Below are 15,607 nucleotides of genomic sequence, written 5' to 3'. Positions count from 1 at the left end.
TCGCGTCTCCAGGTTGAGGTCACCACTTGATGGCATCCTACACAACAGAATTTGGGAAACCAAGTCAAACATTATTAACCTTAATACTATTGTCACCCACTCCAAAAGTATCTTATAAAATGGTAGTTATTAAGTAGTTCAGTCTGATTTACAATTACATCATTATACATTCTGCAGAGGCCACATGTTTAGTGTAGTGCTTTAAGAGGAACAGATTACAGCAAACCCATTAGCAAGACATTTTATGTTGGCGTTGCCCGAGACTAATTGTGAAATCAATTTGTCAAGTGCAGGATTAGATTTTATCCCAGTGTAGCATCACACATGATAGTCAAATAAAACTTCTGGACATGGACACAGTTGTGCTCAAACATCCCCATTCCCCAATTGTGCAACGGGAGCTCATTATCAGACTTCATAAAATGATCACTTAGTATGCAACTGCTAAGGGTAGACTCATTGGCAAAGATGAGTGCTATATTAAGGACCACACCCATTTAACAGATTAAATTGATTTGGTTATTCTTAAAATCACAATTGATACCAAAGAAAGCAACATTGCACTGAAAAGGAAGTGTCAAATAATCTAATACAAATAGCACAAGAATACAGGACTCTCATTTAACTAAAGATTAAATTATCATTGTCACATTTGATTTTTGTCAGCTAACCAGAAAATTTCTCTCCCTCCCTCAGTGGCACATGTATGAAATGCATGGGGTGCTGGTAAAAGCAGATACATTAGAGACATTTAATGAACTGAGATAGGTGCATGGATGATAGACAAATGGGGGGGGGGCTACATTAGGAGTGAAGGGCTAGGTTGATCTTGAAGTTAATGTTGTGTAATAAGCAACACGTTGGGACAGTCCAGCACCTTAAAGGATATAGCAATAGAGATGATTGGGATCTATAGCACAGAATGCTGGAAGTACATAGGCAGTGTTGTAGAAGATTGACATTTCAAATTGCTATAATATTTGATGAATGGTCAACACCAAATATGAAACTTCATTGTGTCATAAAATTGAGAAGTGATGAACAAAATATCAAACCCACAGTATTTTGATGCTCATTAAAGTTTATCCAAATAGTCTTAAAACCAACTTGTTCCATTGCTTCCAATGCTTTAAGCTGACCATATTCACAACAGGTCATGAACCTCAGGTAAGGAGACTACAGCATCCGGGCAGAAACAACTTAGCCTTATTAAGCAGAAGAAATTGTGTGGCTAAACATTTTTGAAAGCTGTGAACAGAAACTAATTAAAACTAATAAGACATTAGAGAATGTCCCACATGGTAGGCACGTCAGCCAATGGAACTTGAAGATTGGGTCAGTAACGAGACAGTAACAGTGGAAGGATGCTTTTCCAATGGAATTCTGGTGCTGGGACTTTTTGTAATACAAATGACTTCTGAGAACATAGGAGGCATGACTAGTAAGTTTGCTAATGATATGAAAACTGGTGGTGTGCATAACAAATTGTCCAAGGATACAGTAGAACATCGATCAAATTGGAAGTTGGGTAAAGTGCTGGCAGATGGAGTTTCATACCAAGCATTGAGAAGTCAAATAGGGACAGGACATGAGCCGTAAATGGTAGGGCATTAAGAAATATCGGTCAACAGGCTCAAGGCCATGGTTCCCCAACAGCCGTAATATGGGTAGGTAGGTGAAGAGGACATTTGGCATGTTTGCCTTCATAGGATAGGGCATTGAATACAAAGGTTGGATGGTCATGCTCTACATTTATAATACTCATTGGACTACACACAAGTACTGAATGTAACTCTGATCGAGAGCAAAGTTCAATTCCTTTCACAAAATAGAAAAAGTGAAATTTCATACAAACTGCAGTCGAACTTCCAGTATAGTCAGCCAAGGGCCAATTTGGTGCATAGGTTGAAGATTGACCAACTAGGAAAATGCAAAGAGTAGGAATAAAGGAAGCATATTCTGGTTGGCTGCCAGTGTTCCACAGGGGTCAGTGAATTTTCTTTTTAAAGTTATATGTCAATGAATTTGACAGAATTGATGGTTTTGTGGTCAATTTTATGGACAATATTAAGCTAGCTGGAGGGGCAGGTAGTGTTAAGGAAGCAGGGAGTTTGCAGGAGGACATGGACAGATTGTGTGAATAGGCAAAGTGGCAGACAGAATACAGTCGAGGGAAGTGTATCGTCATGCACTTTGGTAGAAGGAATAAAGTCAGACTATTTTCTAGACAGTGAAAATTCAGAAATCTGAGGTGCAAAGGGACTTGGGAGTCCTTGTGAAGACAAATGCAATGTTAGCATTAATTTTTGGGAGAAGAACCCAATCGAAAGCTATCAAATATTTAAAGACCAGGATAGAGTCAACATGGAGTCTAGGACCAGAGGCCACAGCTTCAGAATACAAGGAGATCCCTTCACTACAGAGATGAGGAGGAATTTCTTTAGCCAAAGGGTGATGAATCTGTGGAATTCATTACCACAAATGGCCATGGGAATATTTAAAGCAGAGGTTGATAGGTTGTTGATTAGAAAGGGTGTAAAACATTACAGGGTGAAGACAGGAGAATGAAATGCTAGCAGACTCAATGGGCTAAATGGCCTGAGCGCTCATCTTTCTTTTTCTAACTGATGGGGTGCGGCACAGGAAATAAGAAAACTCAATTTAATCTCCTCTTGCTGTGACTTCCTGATTACACAAATACCCAATTGATTCAATGCCAACAGTGGGGACATGTCTCAATGTCAATTTAATCAATAAACCTTCCCCCAGCCCTCCTGCAAACCTGTCAGTCAGCTAACTACAGACTTTAGTAGCAACTTCCAAGTGAAAACAAACCTTAAACACCAAATGCAATCGTTTGCACACTGAGTTTTACATCAGTAAACTACATCTTCCAACTGCCAAGTGTTAAAAACATCTGTCCTGACCCAAAGCATTTGTTCCATACTTGAAGTAAACAGGCTTATTAGAGGGCTTACTGATTGCCAAGGCGTCAATGCACAGCTCCTCCCAACTCCTCGCTGCCAAGGAAGAGGTGCCTTTGCAAAAACTGACAACTATTTGTTCTGTAACACCAAGTTTGATACCACACTAAACAAAACACCCTTCCATTTGGTTTTCAGTGGGACACCAAATCAATGAAAATTGAATACCTCCCAAAAACAGCATGAAATTATTCCACAAACTTGTTCCCACACTAGCTTCCTTTGAGGACAAATGGTTTGTGACCTTACATTAGTTCACAGTACAAGAACACCTCAGCTCCCTGCTCAGACTGCTTTCCTGCTGGGGTGAGATGGTTGCTACAAAAACTAAAAGGCAGCAAACAGAACTGGAGACACATGGACAAAGGAGGAAATGGAGGACTTCAATGTCAACAATAGCAGAGATGTAAAGGTCTAACATATAAACAAGTGCTTTGTAAAGCCACCTTTAGTATTCCCTCCACAACCCCAGCCAACTGAAATGGAGTCTGAGCCATTTACATCTGCAATGCATGACTGGGTCTCGATCGCTCAGAAAAGACACCGCGAACTGCAGTTCTTCCTCAGTTCTGCAATGTTGGATTTATGCTCAAGTATCTTCAACACAGGCATGTGCTACAAGGGGGGGGGGGGGGGGGAGGAGAAGAGAAAGAGTGCATCCAACAATAGAAGGAAATTTCCCTCAAGTTCCTCCTATTGAAATAAAATACAGCTTATAATAGTTATACCAGGCTGGTTATTGTAGCCAGCAAATTGTAATCTGCAGACAAGTGTACAAATTGCATTTTCAGCCAGCAAACATCCTTTCTCCGAATACAGAAAGTATACAGGTAGAACTGTCACTTGGTGCCAATATCTCTGTTCCATGTTAATCTGCACCTGGCTCCAAAAAAAGTTAACAGAAAATAAGATACAACAGCAGTGGTGAAATTACTGAACTTAAGTGCTGGAACTAACCTGTCAAAGCTATCCAAATTCCATCATGGTATCTGGGCAAGTTAAAAATGCTAGCAATATGAAGTGATTGGATTTCTGTTGTTAAGGTGGCAAGCAAGGGCTATTCTGCCCATGTGCTCCAGAAAATAAATAGAAATTCTACGCTCAGAAAAGTCAGAATCAGGTTTATTATCATATGTCACAAAATGTGAGTGGTACAGTGCAAGGCAAATCAAATAGTCCAAAAGCAGATTGCGAGGTAGCATTTTTAGACCATACAAAAATTCTGATGGCAGAGGGGAAGCTGTTTTTAAATGTTGAGTGGGTCTTCAGACTCCTCTACCACATCCCCAATGAGTAGTAATGTGTACTGCTAACTGCACAAGTTTCACAGGAAGCTAAATGCTTCACATTTCTTAAAACTGCAGGTTTCTAGGAGGTTATAGCCATAAAAACTGCCAAATCTGCTGGAGTCCAATTATTCTTGTCATGCAATTAGGCTGAGAAACTGCTTCTGATGTTTTATGTATAATGAATCATGCATACAAAAAAGTCTCCTGCCTCAATTTTGTCCTCAACACAATATGCATACTTCTGTAAGAGCTTAGAGGAGGGCCACTAGAGTGCCTTTGAACAAAAACATTTGGTTTCACAGGTTTTTGTTAATAGAAACAGCAGGATTTTAAACAGCCAGTTCCACACCTTTGTGATCCAATGTTCAATTCAATGAAATGTTTGAAGCAAAATGCTTGCTGGCTTGGAACAGAGCTTTTAAAAAATATCTGAAAATGCTCTTCATTGCCTATAGGTCAGCGTTCAATACCAACATCCCCCCGAAACTAATCAGTAACCTTCAAGTCCGAGGCCTCAATACCTCTGTGCAACTGGATCCTCAATTGCCTCACTTGCAGACCCCAGTCAGTTCATATTAACATCTCCATCAGCACAAGACTGTGCTTAGCCCCTGCTCTACACTTATGATTGAGACCAAGCACAGATTCAAAGCCATATTTAAGTTTGATGACAACACCACGGTCAATGGCCGAATCAAAGGTGGTGACGAATCAGTGTCTAGAAGGGAGATTGAAAATTTGGCTGAGTGAGGCCACAACAACAAACTCATTCAATGTCAGCAAGGCCAAGGAAACAATTATTGACTTCAAAAGGAAACCAGAGGTCCATGAGTCAGATTGGGCTAGGGGAAGGGAGGAGTGGGGAGGGTCAGCAACTTTAAATTCCAGCGTCATTCTTTTGGAGGGCTTGTCCTGGGTCCAGCACGCAAGTGCAGTTACAAAGAAAGCATGGCAGTGTCCCTACTTCATTAGCAGTTTGTGAAGATTGGGCATGACATCTATAACTTCGACAGATGCGCGACAGAGTATATTGACTGGTTCTATCACTGCCTGGTATGAAAACACCAGGAATGGCAAAGACCACAGAAAGTGGTGGATACAGCCCAGTCCATCACAGGTAAAGTCCTCCCCACCATTAAGCACATCTACACAGCACTGTCGCAGGAAAGCAACACCCATCAAGGACCCCCACCATCCAAGGACATACTCTTTGCTGCCATCATAAAGCAGGCACCAATTATTACCACTCAGCCACCAGATTCCTGAACTAGAGGAGATAACTTCACTCAACCCATCACTTTCAAAGACTCATCTCGTTCAATATTTATTGCTGTGCGTTGATTATTATTTTTCCTCTTTTTTGTATGTGCATAGTTTGTTTGTAATCCCCAATTTAATGCTAGCCTACTGACAAGACAACTTTACAATAACCAATTAGCCTACCAACTGATAGGGTCTTTGGACTGTGGGAAGAAGCGAACACCCAGGGATAACCACATGGTCACAGGGACTTTGTACGAACTCCTTACAGACAGTGAGGGAAATTGAAGCTGGGTCACCTATACTGTAAAGTGTTGTTCTAACCACTATGCTACTGTGCCACCCCAATGGAGTGGCCACGTTAGGAAACCAGGGAGATGGTAACGAACTTGCTTACCTGCTCGAATGACCATACAGAGTCCACTTTAGGTTTGATTTTCCCTTCATTGTACAGCAAAATCAGCCTGCCAACAACTTCTGCAACCTGCTCGGGGTCTGTGCGGCCCAGGTGAAAGCCACATACAGCTTTGTTGCTGTTCATTAGCTGGAAGGCATCAATGTTGAACTTGTGCCACCAAACCTTCGCCGCGATCAGCGGACTGCGCTTCGGTGCAGTCACTAGATTTGCAGCACCTGGTTCAAAAGGAAGTAATGCAATTAATTTAGAATTCAAAACATGAAGGTTTGTTGCGTTGTTCATTGCTACAAGTGGTGGGCATCTAATACTCTGCTCAGTCTGCAGCTGATGTCCAGATACTTCCACCCTTTCAAGATATTACTTGCTATTTGAAAGCTGGATGAACTGGCTCATACCATACTATGCAAAATAGAATGAAGCAGCTCCCCTCCATCACACCAAAACCTCATAAGCAGATTAGACTAAGAGGGCAAGGGGCGAGAGAGAATCAGGGTTTCTATTATTTATTATCCCCCACCTCAAGTGAAGAGTAACTGGAGAACACTGCCCACACAAAGTCCCCAAATGCAATCATGTGGAGATGAGCAGCCAAATTGCAAAAGGAACATAAAGGTTATGGGCCAAGTGCTGGAATATCAGGTTAATATGGCAGGCTGCCCACTGGCCAGCATTTGCACAGAGGGTTGAATGGCACATTTCCACATTGTATTACTCTATGAATTAAAGTTACTGCCAGCAGAGCATGTGCAAGTTACAAAACAGTTGTAAATATTGCAATAGAAACCACTCCACATTTCTTCCCAGTCTGCAATGTAGCAGCCTTTGTCTGCTTGCTACAAATACCACAATCCAGAAACTATTCTACTCCTCCGCTTTGCCATTCTCCTCATATTAATGAGTCAAGGAACAATTACTGCACTTTTACAAAACTGGATTCATTTGCAAGTAATTGTGCTTGGAACATCCACCACATATGCACAAAGTGCCAGGGCTGGGGATCAATTCGGCTTTAAATAGCTTAGAAAGGCAAGGGAATAAACATTGACCCTGTGTACTGTTGAGCAACATGGAGATGAACAATTCAAAGACCCACAGGAGTTGAACATTTAGGTTGTACTGTTGACCCCCACTCAATATTTTGCTTGGGAGTTACATTCAAGATGTGAAGCAATACAATGATTTGGTCAGCCAGCAAAAATATCTTCTCCAATCCTGGAAATGTTTAGCTAATATAATCTTTATTTTGCATTCATACATTTTTAAAAATTATCTTGTTATTAACAGTGGAGGGAGAGGTCACAATCTCAGCAGTCAGGAATACCTGGTGGTTTGCTAGTGTGAGGGCAAGTATGAGAGATAGCATAGATCGGGGTAAAATAGGGGTTGGGGAGAAAAGGATTACACCAGTGCCAATATTAACTGGGAAGGATAGACGATTCAGATATCTAAAATTTGATATTGCCAACATCTCCAAGGAAACTTTTAACCACCTTTTGAAGGTAGACTGTTGTTATTCCAAGTTTTAACTACCCAATCACTGTGTTGCTAGGAAGGTCATTCTTAATTTTAATTTAAATTTATTTTTAAAACAGTTGCTAGTTGTTCAGAATGATGACTCCATGACTAAGTATCTTATAAACCCATCTATAAGACTTACTTATTCAAATCCGTATCGGAGTCAGACTGTAAAATGACGGCAGATTCCCTTCCCTGCACTCAAGATGCAAAGTCAGCTAGACAGACATCTGTGGTAAGCCAACAAATTTAATGCTAGAATAATTTAACAATGTCTTTGTAATATGGAGAGATTTGAAGAACTCTAGATTGTTGGACCTAGCCTACATTTCAAACCATGAGGATTAAATAAATACCACCTCACACCATGCTCAAAACCAGAGTTTAATGCCAAACTTAAGATGTGTTGATTGCAGGCTTGTGCCAAGAAATGAGGAAACCATTCAAGCATCTACTCCAGTGTTACAAGTGGACTGAAATTCAGTTCACTGTCACATTGAAGAAAAGGGATGATGAGATACAATGGCCCAAGTTGACCTTTTGGCCATAGTGCTTCAAGTTCAAAGGATGCTAGAAAAAATAATGATTCTTTATACATCAAATTTAAGATAGGACACAAAATGGATCTTCAGTTTTGAATCAATTGATCATGGCATGCATTTCTTCCCGCGCTTAAACAATTCCAGGGGTGTCATGAACTAGCCACAAGGTTAGCTCAGGTTAAGTTATCCATCGGAACCTTCAATCTGTTTAAAATTCAAAAGACGATTTATGCCTGATGCATTTTAACCAAGAGCCATTACAGGTTCCAGTTTGTCTCCATGGGAGTTAGTAAGGAATTTAAATGCCATTCTGGCAAGAAGCCAGCTTTACACTTACAGCACCAAATATCTCAGCACTGAATCATTTCCAGCTTGTGAAGTTCAGAAGAGCCATCACTCATACAAACTCTGCAGTTTGTGGAATCTTGCTGTGCAAAGTGAATTTAGCAGATAGTTTAATGAAGGAAGGTTTTTAAGGTCAGTACCTTGTTATCTCTGAAGTTTCAGATACTTAAATTCAATTGGATTACTTGGCAAGGATGGTTACACCTCTTAAAAAAGGTCTCAAAGACAGGCAATTGGCACATGGCAAAAGCACTCAGTCACATACAATATGCAAACATTTTTGCAGTTTCTTCCTTATCACTAGTTTCAAACCACCAAGTGCTATAGCCAAGAGCATTGAGGAATACCTTAACCCAAAGGACTTCCAGAGATCAATACAGCAGCTTGCCTTCTTTTGAAGGGGCATACAACTTGGCTTACAAATTGAAATACTTAAAAATAAATTCAGACAGCCAAAGCAGTGGAAAATGGACTCAGAAATAGATAATGAATCAGATTACTAGGTGACTGTACAGTTTATACCATGAACTAAATTGCTTTGGTTTCAAGAGTTATGATTCAGTAACTGGAGAATGTGATAGAATCAGGGGGCAGGGATTCAGTGAAGGCAGGTCACATTCTAACTTGGATGCAAAACAGATGGCCATGGAAAGCAAAGCGCCAAGTGACCGGGGATAAAAGTACATTGCATTACTCATGTTGAGCAACAGTACATTTTGAAAGTGGTAGCGCAAAATTTGCATTATGACCTTACAGCTCAAATTAATTACAGTAAAAATTAAGGCCATCAGAAATTTCCTTTCCCTCCCACCTGTATTTTAAAGATGGCTCTCAGTTTTGTTGAACATTAAAAAGGTTTTTTTAATCTATGGCACTATGCAAGATATAGTGTGCCAAGGTGTCCAAGACTTTGACACTACTGCAGCAATTTTATGTACGACAGCCACAAAAACAAAATTTCATGACATGACTGATGATAAACTTGATTCTGATATGGGTCTCTATTATGGACTGAGAGCAGGAAGGGGCAGGGAGAGGGGAATCATTGCTGGGAAAGGGGAAGGCAGGGGAAAGGCAGGAAGCAGAGAGACATTCTGTTATGATCAATGAACCAATTGTTTGGAATCAAAAAACCTTGCCGGGTGTCTCAGGACTGGATGTGTTTCTGCACTCATGCCCCAACACTCCTCCTCCGCCACCTGTCCCACACCACTCCCGTGGCACACCATCTTCACCCTTCCCAACATCATTTGTTCCCACCAGATTTGCAAACTCTCTCCACTCCACGTTGACAAATACAGACCTGTGCAAACTAGCTATACACATGTGCCCAAGACTTTTGCACACTGCTGTATCTTAAACTACTGAACCCAATTTTACTGCACAAGACATTTTGGTGTCAGATACAGCTGTCTGAGAAATATTTTCCTGGCTCAGTTTCAAACTGGAGGAGTTACATTTTTCCTTTGTATTGTGGTTGGATCAGTTTGCATACAATATTTCTCTCCACACTAACATTTGATTTAATGGTTTTGGCAATTATGGAGAATCAAGCACAGAGACTGCACGCTTTTCCTGTTACTATTACAGTGCTTTTTTTTTAAAAAAAGAACAATTCTATTTACTCCCCTCCCATGTCAATGTTGGCTTAAGCAACAGCAAGGGCATCCTGTACACACCACTGCAGAGGAAACTCCAGATGCAGCAAGAGAACTTATTAGTTGGTGGTTTGGTAAAGTGCCATACTATTTGCTTGGTCAGGAAAAACTGGGTTTGCATTTGTACTGGGCCTCATTACAGATAATAACCACACACATTCTCTTCTCTTTACCTCAAGTAGCTTTAGCCATCCACCTTTAAATTACCCAATCATAAAATAGTGCAGACAGACCAAAACTAAATCTTTTTTTCTTATCATAAACACAAGAAAGTCTGCAGATACCAGAAATCCAAAGTGACACACACACAAAATGCTGGAGGAATTTAGGTCAAGCAGAATTTACAGACAGTCGATGTTTCAGGCCAAGACCCTTCTTCAGGACTAAGGGAGGGGGAAAGGGTGCCAGAATAAAAAGGTGTGGGGGAGGGTGGGGAGAAGAGGAGACTAGCTAGAAGGTGAAAGGGGAAGCCAGGTGGGAGGGAAAAGTAAAGGGCTGGAGAGGAAGAAACCTGATAGAGGAGAGTGGACCACAGGAGAAAGGTTGGGGGGGGGGGGGGTGAGTGAAGAGAAAGAGGAGAGACCCAGGGGAAGTAAGAGGCAGGTGAGAAGTAGTGAAAGGTCAGAGTGGGGAATGGGGGGGGGGGGGGGGGGGAGAAGAAAGAGAAAAGGATTTAACAGAAAGATCAATATTCATGCTATCCAGTTGGAGGGTACCCAGATGGAATACAAGGTGTTGCTCCTCTACCCAGAGGGTGGCCTCATCTTGGCACAACAACAGGCCATGGACCAACGCATTGGAAAGGGAATCTGAATTAAAATGTTTGGCCACCAGGAAGTCCTGTTTGAAGCGGAGGTGCTCGATTAAGTGGTCCCCCAATTTGTGAGGGGTCTCACCAATGTAGAGGCGGCAGCATCGGGAGCACTGGACACAATAGATAAGCCCAGCAGATTCACAGGTGAAGTGTGCCTCACCTGGAAGGACAGTTTGGAGCCCTGAATGGAGGTGAGGGAGGAGGTGTATGGGCAGGTGTAGCACTTAGGCAGCTAGCAACAATGTTTAGTGGTAGGATCCCTTTGGGAATGGTAGAAGCTGCAGAGAATAGTGTGGTGGGCATTTATCATACAATAGTTTTGTTAACAGGGCCCACACTTGACATCTCACCAATAATGCAGACATTTGTGTTTACTCCTCTTCGAGAGCCTGTCGTGTTTAAAGTTCAAGCTTGGACATTTTACAGTGAACATCCTGCCCAACTACAAGGCTTTTGTATTCCCCTTCAAAAATATGCTGCTTTAGGAAATCCTGCTCAGTTATACAGAACAGTTCCGGCAGCCAAGTGTTAAGCAAACAGGAACAGACCTTTTGTAATGGTGAATTCAGAGCCGAGGAAAGAATGTCAGTTAGGATGAATGGCTCCTAACCTCTAGTTAGACTGTGGCCTCTACGGCACCGGCTACATCACAAAGTACAACAGCAAATGAGAATACTCCATCTTCCAAGTCGAACCCTGACAGAGTGTTTTTCATTATTATTGTGACTACATTCTGTTACCGACTCAACAGCCCTGATGGTAGCAAATATATTAGTGGCCTTGTGCACAACAATAAAGACGGACCAGAAATGTTCACTTCTTTTAATTAAGTGGACCAATCTAGAAATCCAGGGTTCCTCCCCAACTCCCATCTACAATAATTAGAAGTTAACTTGATGATACAAACACTAGGATTGGGGAAAAGAACTAGAGGGCACGTGTTTAAAGTAGTGGCGGTCGGGGAAGAGAAGTTGAAGATTTTATGGGAACACCTGGGGCAACTTTTTCCCTACAGTGTGATCAGTATATGGAATAAGCTGCCAGAGAAAATGTTAAGACAGGCACAGTAGACACTTAAGAAGTGTTTAGACCAGAGGGATATGAGCCAAATGAGACCATCTCAGATGGAAACCCTGATTGACATGGACAGCAAAACAATGAATTTGGAGTCAGGATCAATGACATTTTCCCCAAACATGCAGTTTGGGTTAATTGCCTGCTACAAAACAGACTCAATAGGCAGAACTTGCTGCCACAAGAAAATGAAGTAGCTAACATTTTTCTGAAGGGAATTGAATACATAGTGAGATTATACTTATGTAGAGCTTGACTGATCACATCTGCTGTACTGTACAATCTTGGTCTCATTTAGGGAAACTGTTCAGAGGCAATGCCTGGAATGGGCAGCTTGTCTGAGAAAGGTTGATTAGGCTAGGCTTGTATCTGAAGTTCAGAAGAGCAGGATGACACCCTATTACAACCCACAAAATTCTTCATGCCCAGATATGGAATTATTGTTTCTCCCAGCTAGAGTGTTGAACAGCAGCAGGTGAGGATATTGCCTTAAAAAGGCAGCTAGTGAGGACAGATAAGTAACTTCATCACCTAGAGGGAAACAAGATTTAAATTCTATTATACAAGGCAGTTGTGGAAGCTCAGGTCATCAAGACAATTTTTGATACAAAGAGAATCAAGAGATATGGGGGAGGGGTGGCTAGAGACAGGAGAGCAATATCAATGTTTAAAACACAAACAATCATCCATGATCTTACTGATTGGTAGATCAGGCAAGTCTCATTCCCCCTGGCATCTTTGTCTTAGGGAAAGTTATACAGTACATCTATGGAGAACAGGTAGTCTACTTCTAGACCAGGGCTTCCCATTAACCAAGGGGGACTGTAAACCCCAGGTCAGGAACCCCTGTTCTAGATCTACATTTCTCAAAACTTTTCCTATTCATGTACTCATCTAATTGCATTGCCACTTCCTCTGGCTGTTTGTTTCATATCCACCATCTTTCTGAAAAAAGAAATACCCCTTGTCTATTTTAAAACTCCCCCACCCCTCACCTTAAATCTATATTTTATATATATATATATATATATATATATATATATATATATATATACACATACACATACATACACACATATACATATATATATATATATACACACACACATACACACAAGATTCCCCTGTATGTTGGGGGAAGAGAGAAGAACGAACGAACTGCACCATTCATCTATGTTGGTGCCAGAACATGTGACGACACATTGGTTGTTGACAAAATGCATTTCACTGCATATTTTGATGTGCATGTGATAAATCTGCATTTTGAATCTTATCCACATCTCATGACTTTATAAAACTACCCTCAGCCTCCTATTTTCCAGAGGGTCCTGACCTGTGCTGTTTCCTTTATAGCACAAGACTTTAACCCCACCGCCCCCCAGTCCCATGCTCAGATGTATATCTGCTCAGAAGGGAGGTCAGATTTAGGTTAGAAACTAGAAGTACCAAATCTACACAAGAAAGGAATAGTAAAACACTTATGAAAATGAACACTTTCTCTAATCTAAAATCTAATTTAAAAAGTATCAATTTGTGGATGCTTTGTTGGAAGATACATCAGTATTAAAGTAGACACATGCTACGTCTATAGTTTTAAACTGGGTGTCTATATTCTGTAATGAGAAGTTTTATTTATGAGATACAGAGTGGAATAGGCCCTTCTGGCCCTTTGAGCTACACCACCCAGCAACCCTCAATTTAGCCCTAGCCTAATCATGGGACAGTCTAAAATGACCGATTAACCAACTGGTACGCCTTTGGACTGGGGGAGAAAACTGCAGTACCCAGAGAAAACCCCATGTGGTACATACAGTCTACAGGAAGTACATTAGGCAATAGTGACCCAGTTACTGCTTTGCTGTAATAACAAGACACAGCATTTATAAACTATAGTACCTTGCTTGAAATAGCAAGTAAACGCAGTGACCAAAAGGTGTTCTATGCCCACTGAAAACCCAATACATTCAGGAAACACACAAAGTTGCTGGTGAACGCAGCAGGCCAGGCGGCATCTCTAGGAAGAGGTACAGTCAACGTTTCAGGCCAAGACCCTTCGGGAGGGGGAGGGGGAGGGGGAGGGTTGATTGGCAAAAGGGATAGGAGAGGATCATGGGACAGGAGGCCCAGGGAGAAGAGGGGGGGGAAACCCAGAGGATGGCAAGGTGTATAGTCAGAGGGACAGAGGGAGAAAAGGGAGAGAAGGAATGTGTGTATATAAATAAATAACAGATGGGGTACGAGGGGGAGGTGAGGCATTAGCGGAAGTTTTCCCCACAGGGATTGCTCCCTACGTGACTCCCTTGTCCATTTGTTCCCCCCCCCCCCCCCCCCAATCCCTCCCCACTGAGCTCCCTCCTAGCACTTATCATTGAGCGGAACAAGTGCTACACATGCCCTTACACTTCCTCCCTTACCACCATTCAGGGCCCCAGACAGTCCTTCCAGGTGAGGCGACACTTCACCTGTGAGTCAGCTGGGATGATATACTGCGTCCAGTGCTCCTGATGTGGCCTTGTATATATTGGCCAGACCCGACGCAGACTGGGAGATCGTTTCGCTGAACACCTACGCTCTGTCCGCCAGAGAAAGCAGGATCTCCCAGTGGCCACACATTTTAATTCCACATCCCATTCTGATATGTCTATCCACGGCCTCCTCTACTGTAAAGATGAAGCCACACTCAGGTTGGAGGAACAACACCTTATATTCCGTCTGAGTAGCCTCCAACCTGATGGCATGAACATTGACTTCTCCATCTTCCATTAATGCCCCACCTCCCCCTCGTACCCCATCCGTTATTTATTTATATACACATTCCTTCTCTCCTTTTTCTCCCTCTGTCCCTCTGACTATACCCCTTGCCCATCCTATGGGTTCCCCCCCCCCCCCAAACCCCATCTTTCTCCCTGGGCCTCCTGTCCCATGACCCTCTCATATCCCCTTTGCCAATCACCTGTCCAGCTCTTGACTCCATCCCTCCCCCTCCTGTCTTCTATCATTTTGGATCTCCCCCTCCCCCTTTCAAATCTCTGACTAGCTCTTCCTTCAGTTAGTCCTGACGAAGGGTCTCGGCCCGAAACATCGACTGTACCTCTTCCTAGAGATGTTGCCTGGCCTGCTGCGTTCACCAGCAACTTTGATGTGTGTTGCTTGAATTTCCAGCATCTGCAGAATTCCTCATGTTTACATTCAGGAAACTCACTGTCTGCAGTTTCAACTACATTCCACCACTCCAAACAATGTAAACTTCAAGTCCCAAGCCCAATTCCAGGAACCAGAAGCATCTCCTCTGACCTCCACCCCCACATAAAACAAGAGTCAAACTTCTTAAGAACTTCAATCTGTTGCCCCAGGGACCTGGCCACTTACCATAGCAGGAGAATACCAAAGTCCCAACATTTGTGTCAGAATGCCATTTCTGGATTTCAGTCGACACAACACTATCGCCCCACAGACCTGAGTGAACAAGCTCTTATTCCTCAGTCTAAATACAATACTGTCCAACTGGGTGTCGGACTTCCTAATCAGACTTCAGTCAGGATACATGACTGCTCCTCCCTCTCCGATGATACAACAGCGTTGGGGCTCAACAACAACAGTGAGACAGCCTGAGGGGAAGTGGAAGAGCTCGAAGCTTGTGCCAGGCAAATAACCCCTTCCTCAATGTCAACAAGACAAAGGAGATTGTTGCAACACACAAAGTTGCTG

At 42.3% G+C, this 15,607-nt stretch overlaps 1 protein-coding gene across 1 annotated transcript in view; it reads right to left on the bottom strand.

The window, feature by feature from the left end:
• The window catches only part of vat1 (vesicle amine transport 1), a 40,586-nt gene that overhangs the window by 10,080 nt on the left and 14,899 nt on the right, over nt 1-15,607 (bottom strand). The window contains exon 5 of the mRNA XM_072248706.1: nt 5,931-6,166. Within this exon, the coding sequence (XP_072104807.1) occupies nt 5,931-6,166 (236 nt within the window). The remainder of the gene's footprint in view (nt 1-5,930; nt 6,167-15,607) is intronic.

Source organism: Mobula birostris, chromosome X, assembly GCF_030028105.1.
Source record: "Mobula birostris isolate sMobBir1 chromosome X, sMobBir1.hap1, whole genome shotgun sequence".
Lineage (NCBI taxonomy): Eukaryota > Metazoa > Chordata > Chondrichthyes > Myliobatiformes > Myliobatidae > Mobula > Mobula birostris.
Note: the sequence above shows the minus strand (reverse complement) of the source record. Positions and strands in the feature narration are given on the sequence as shown.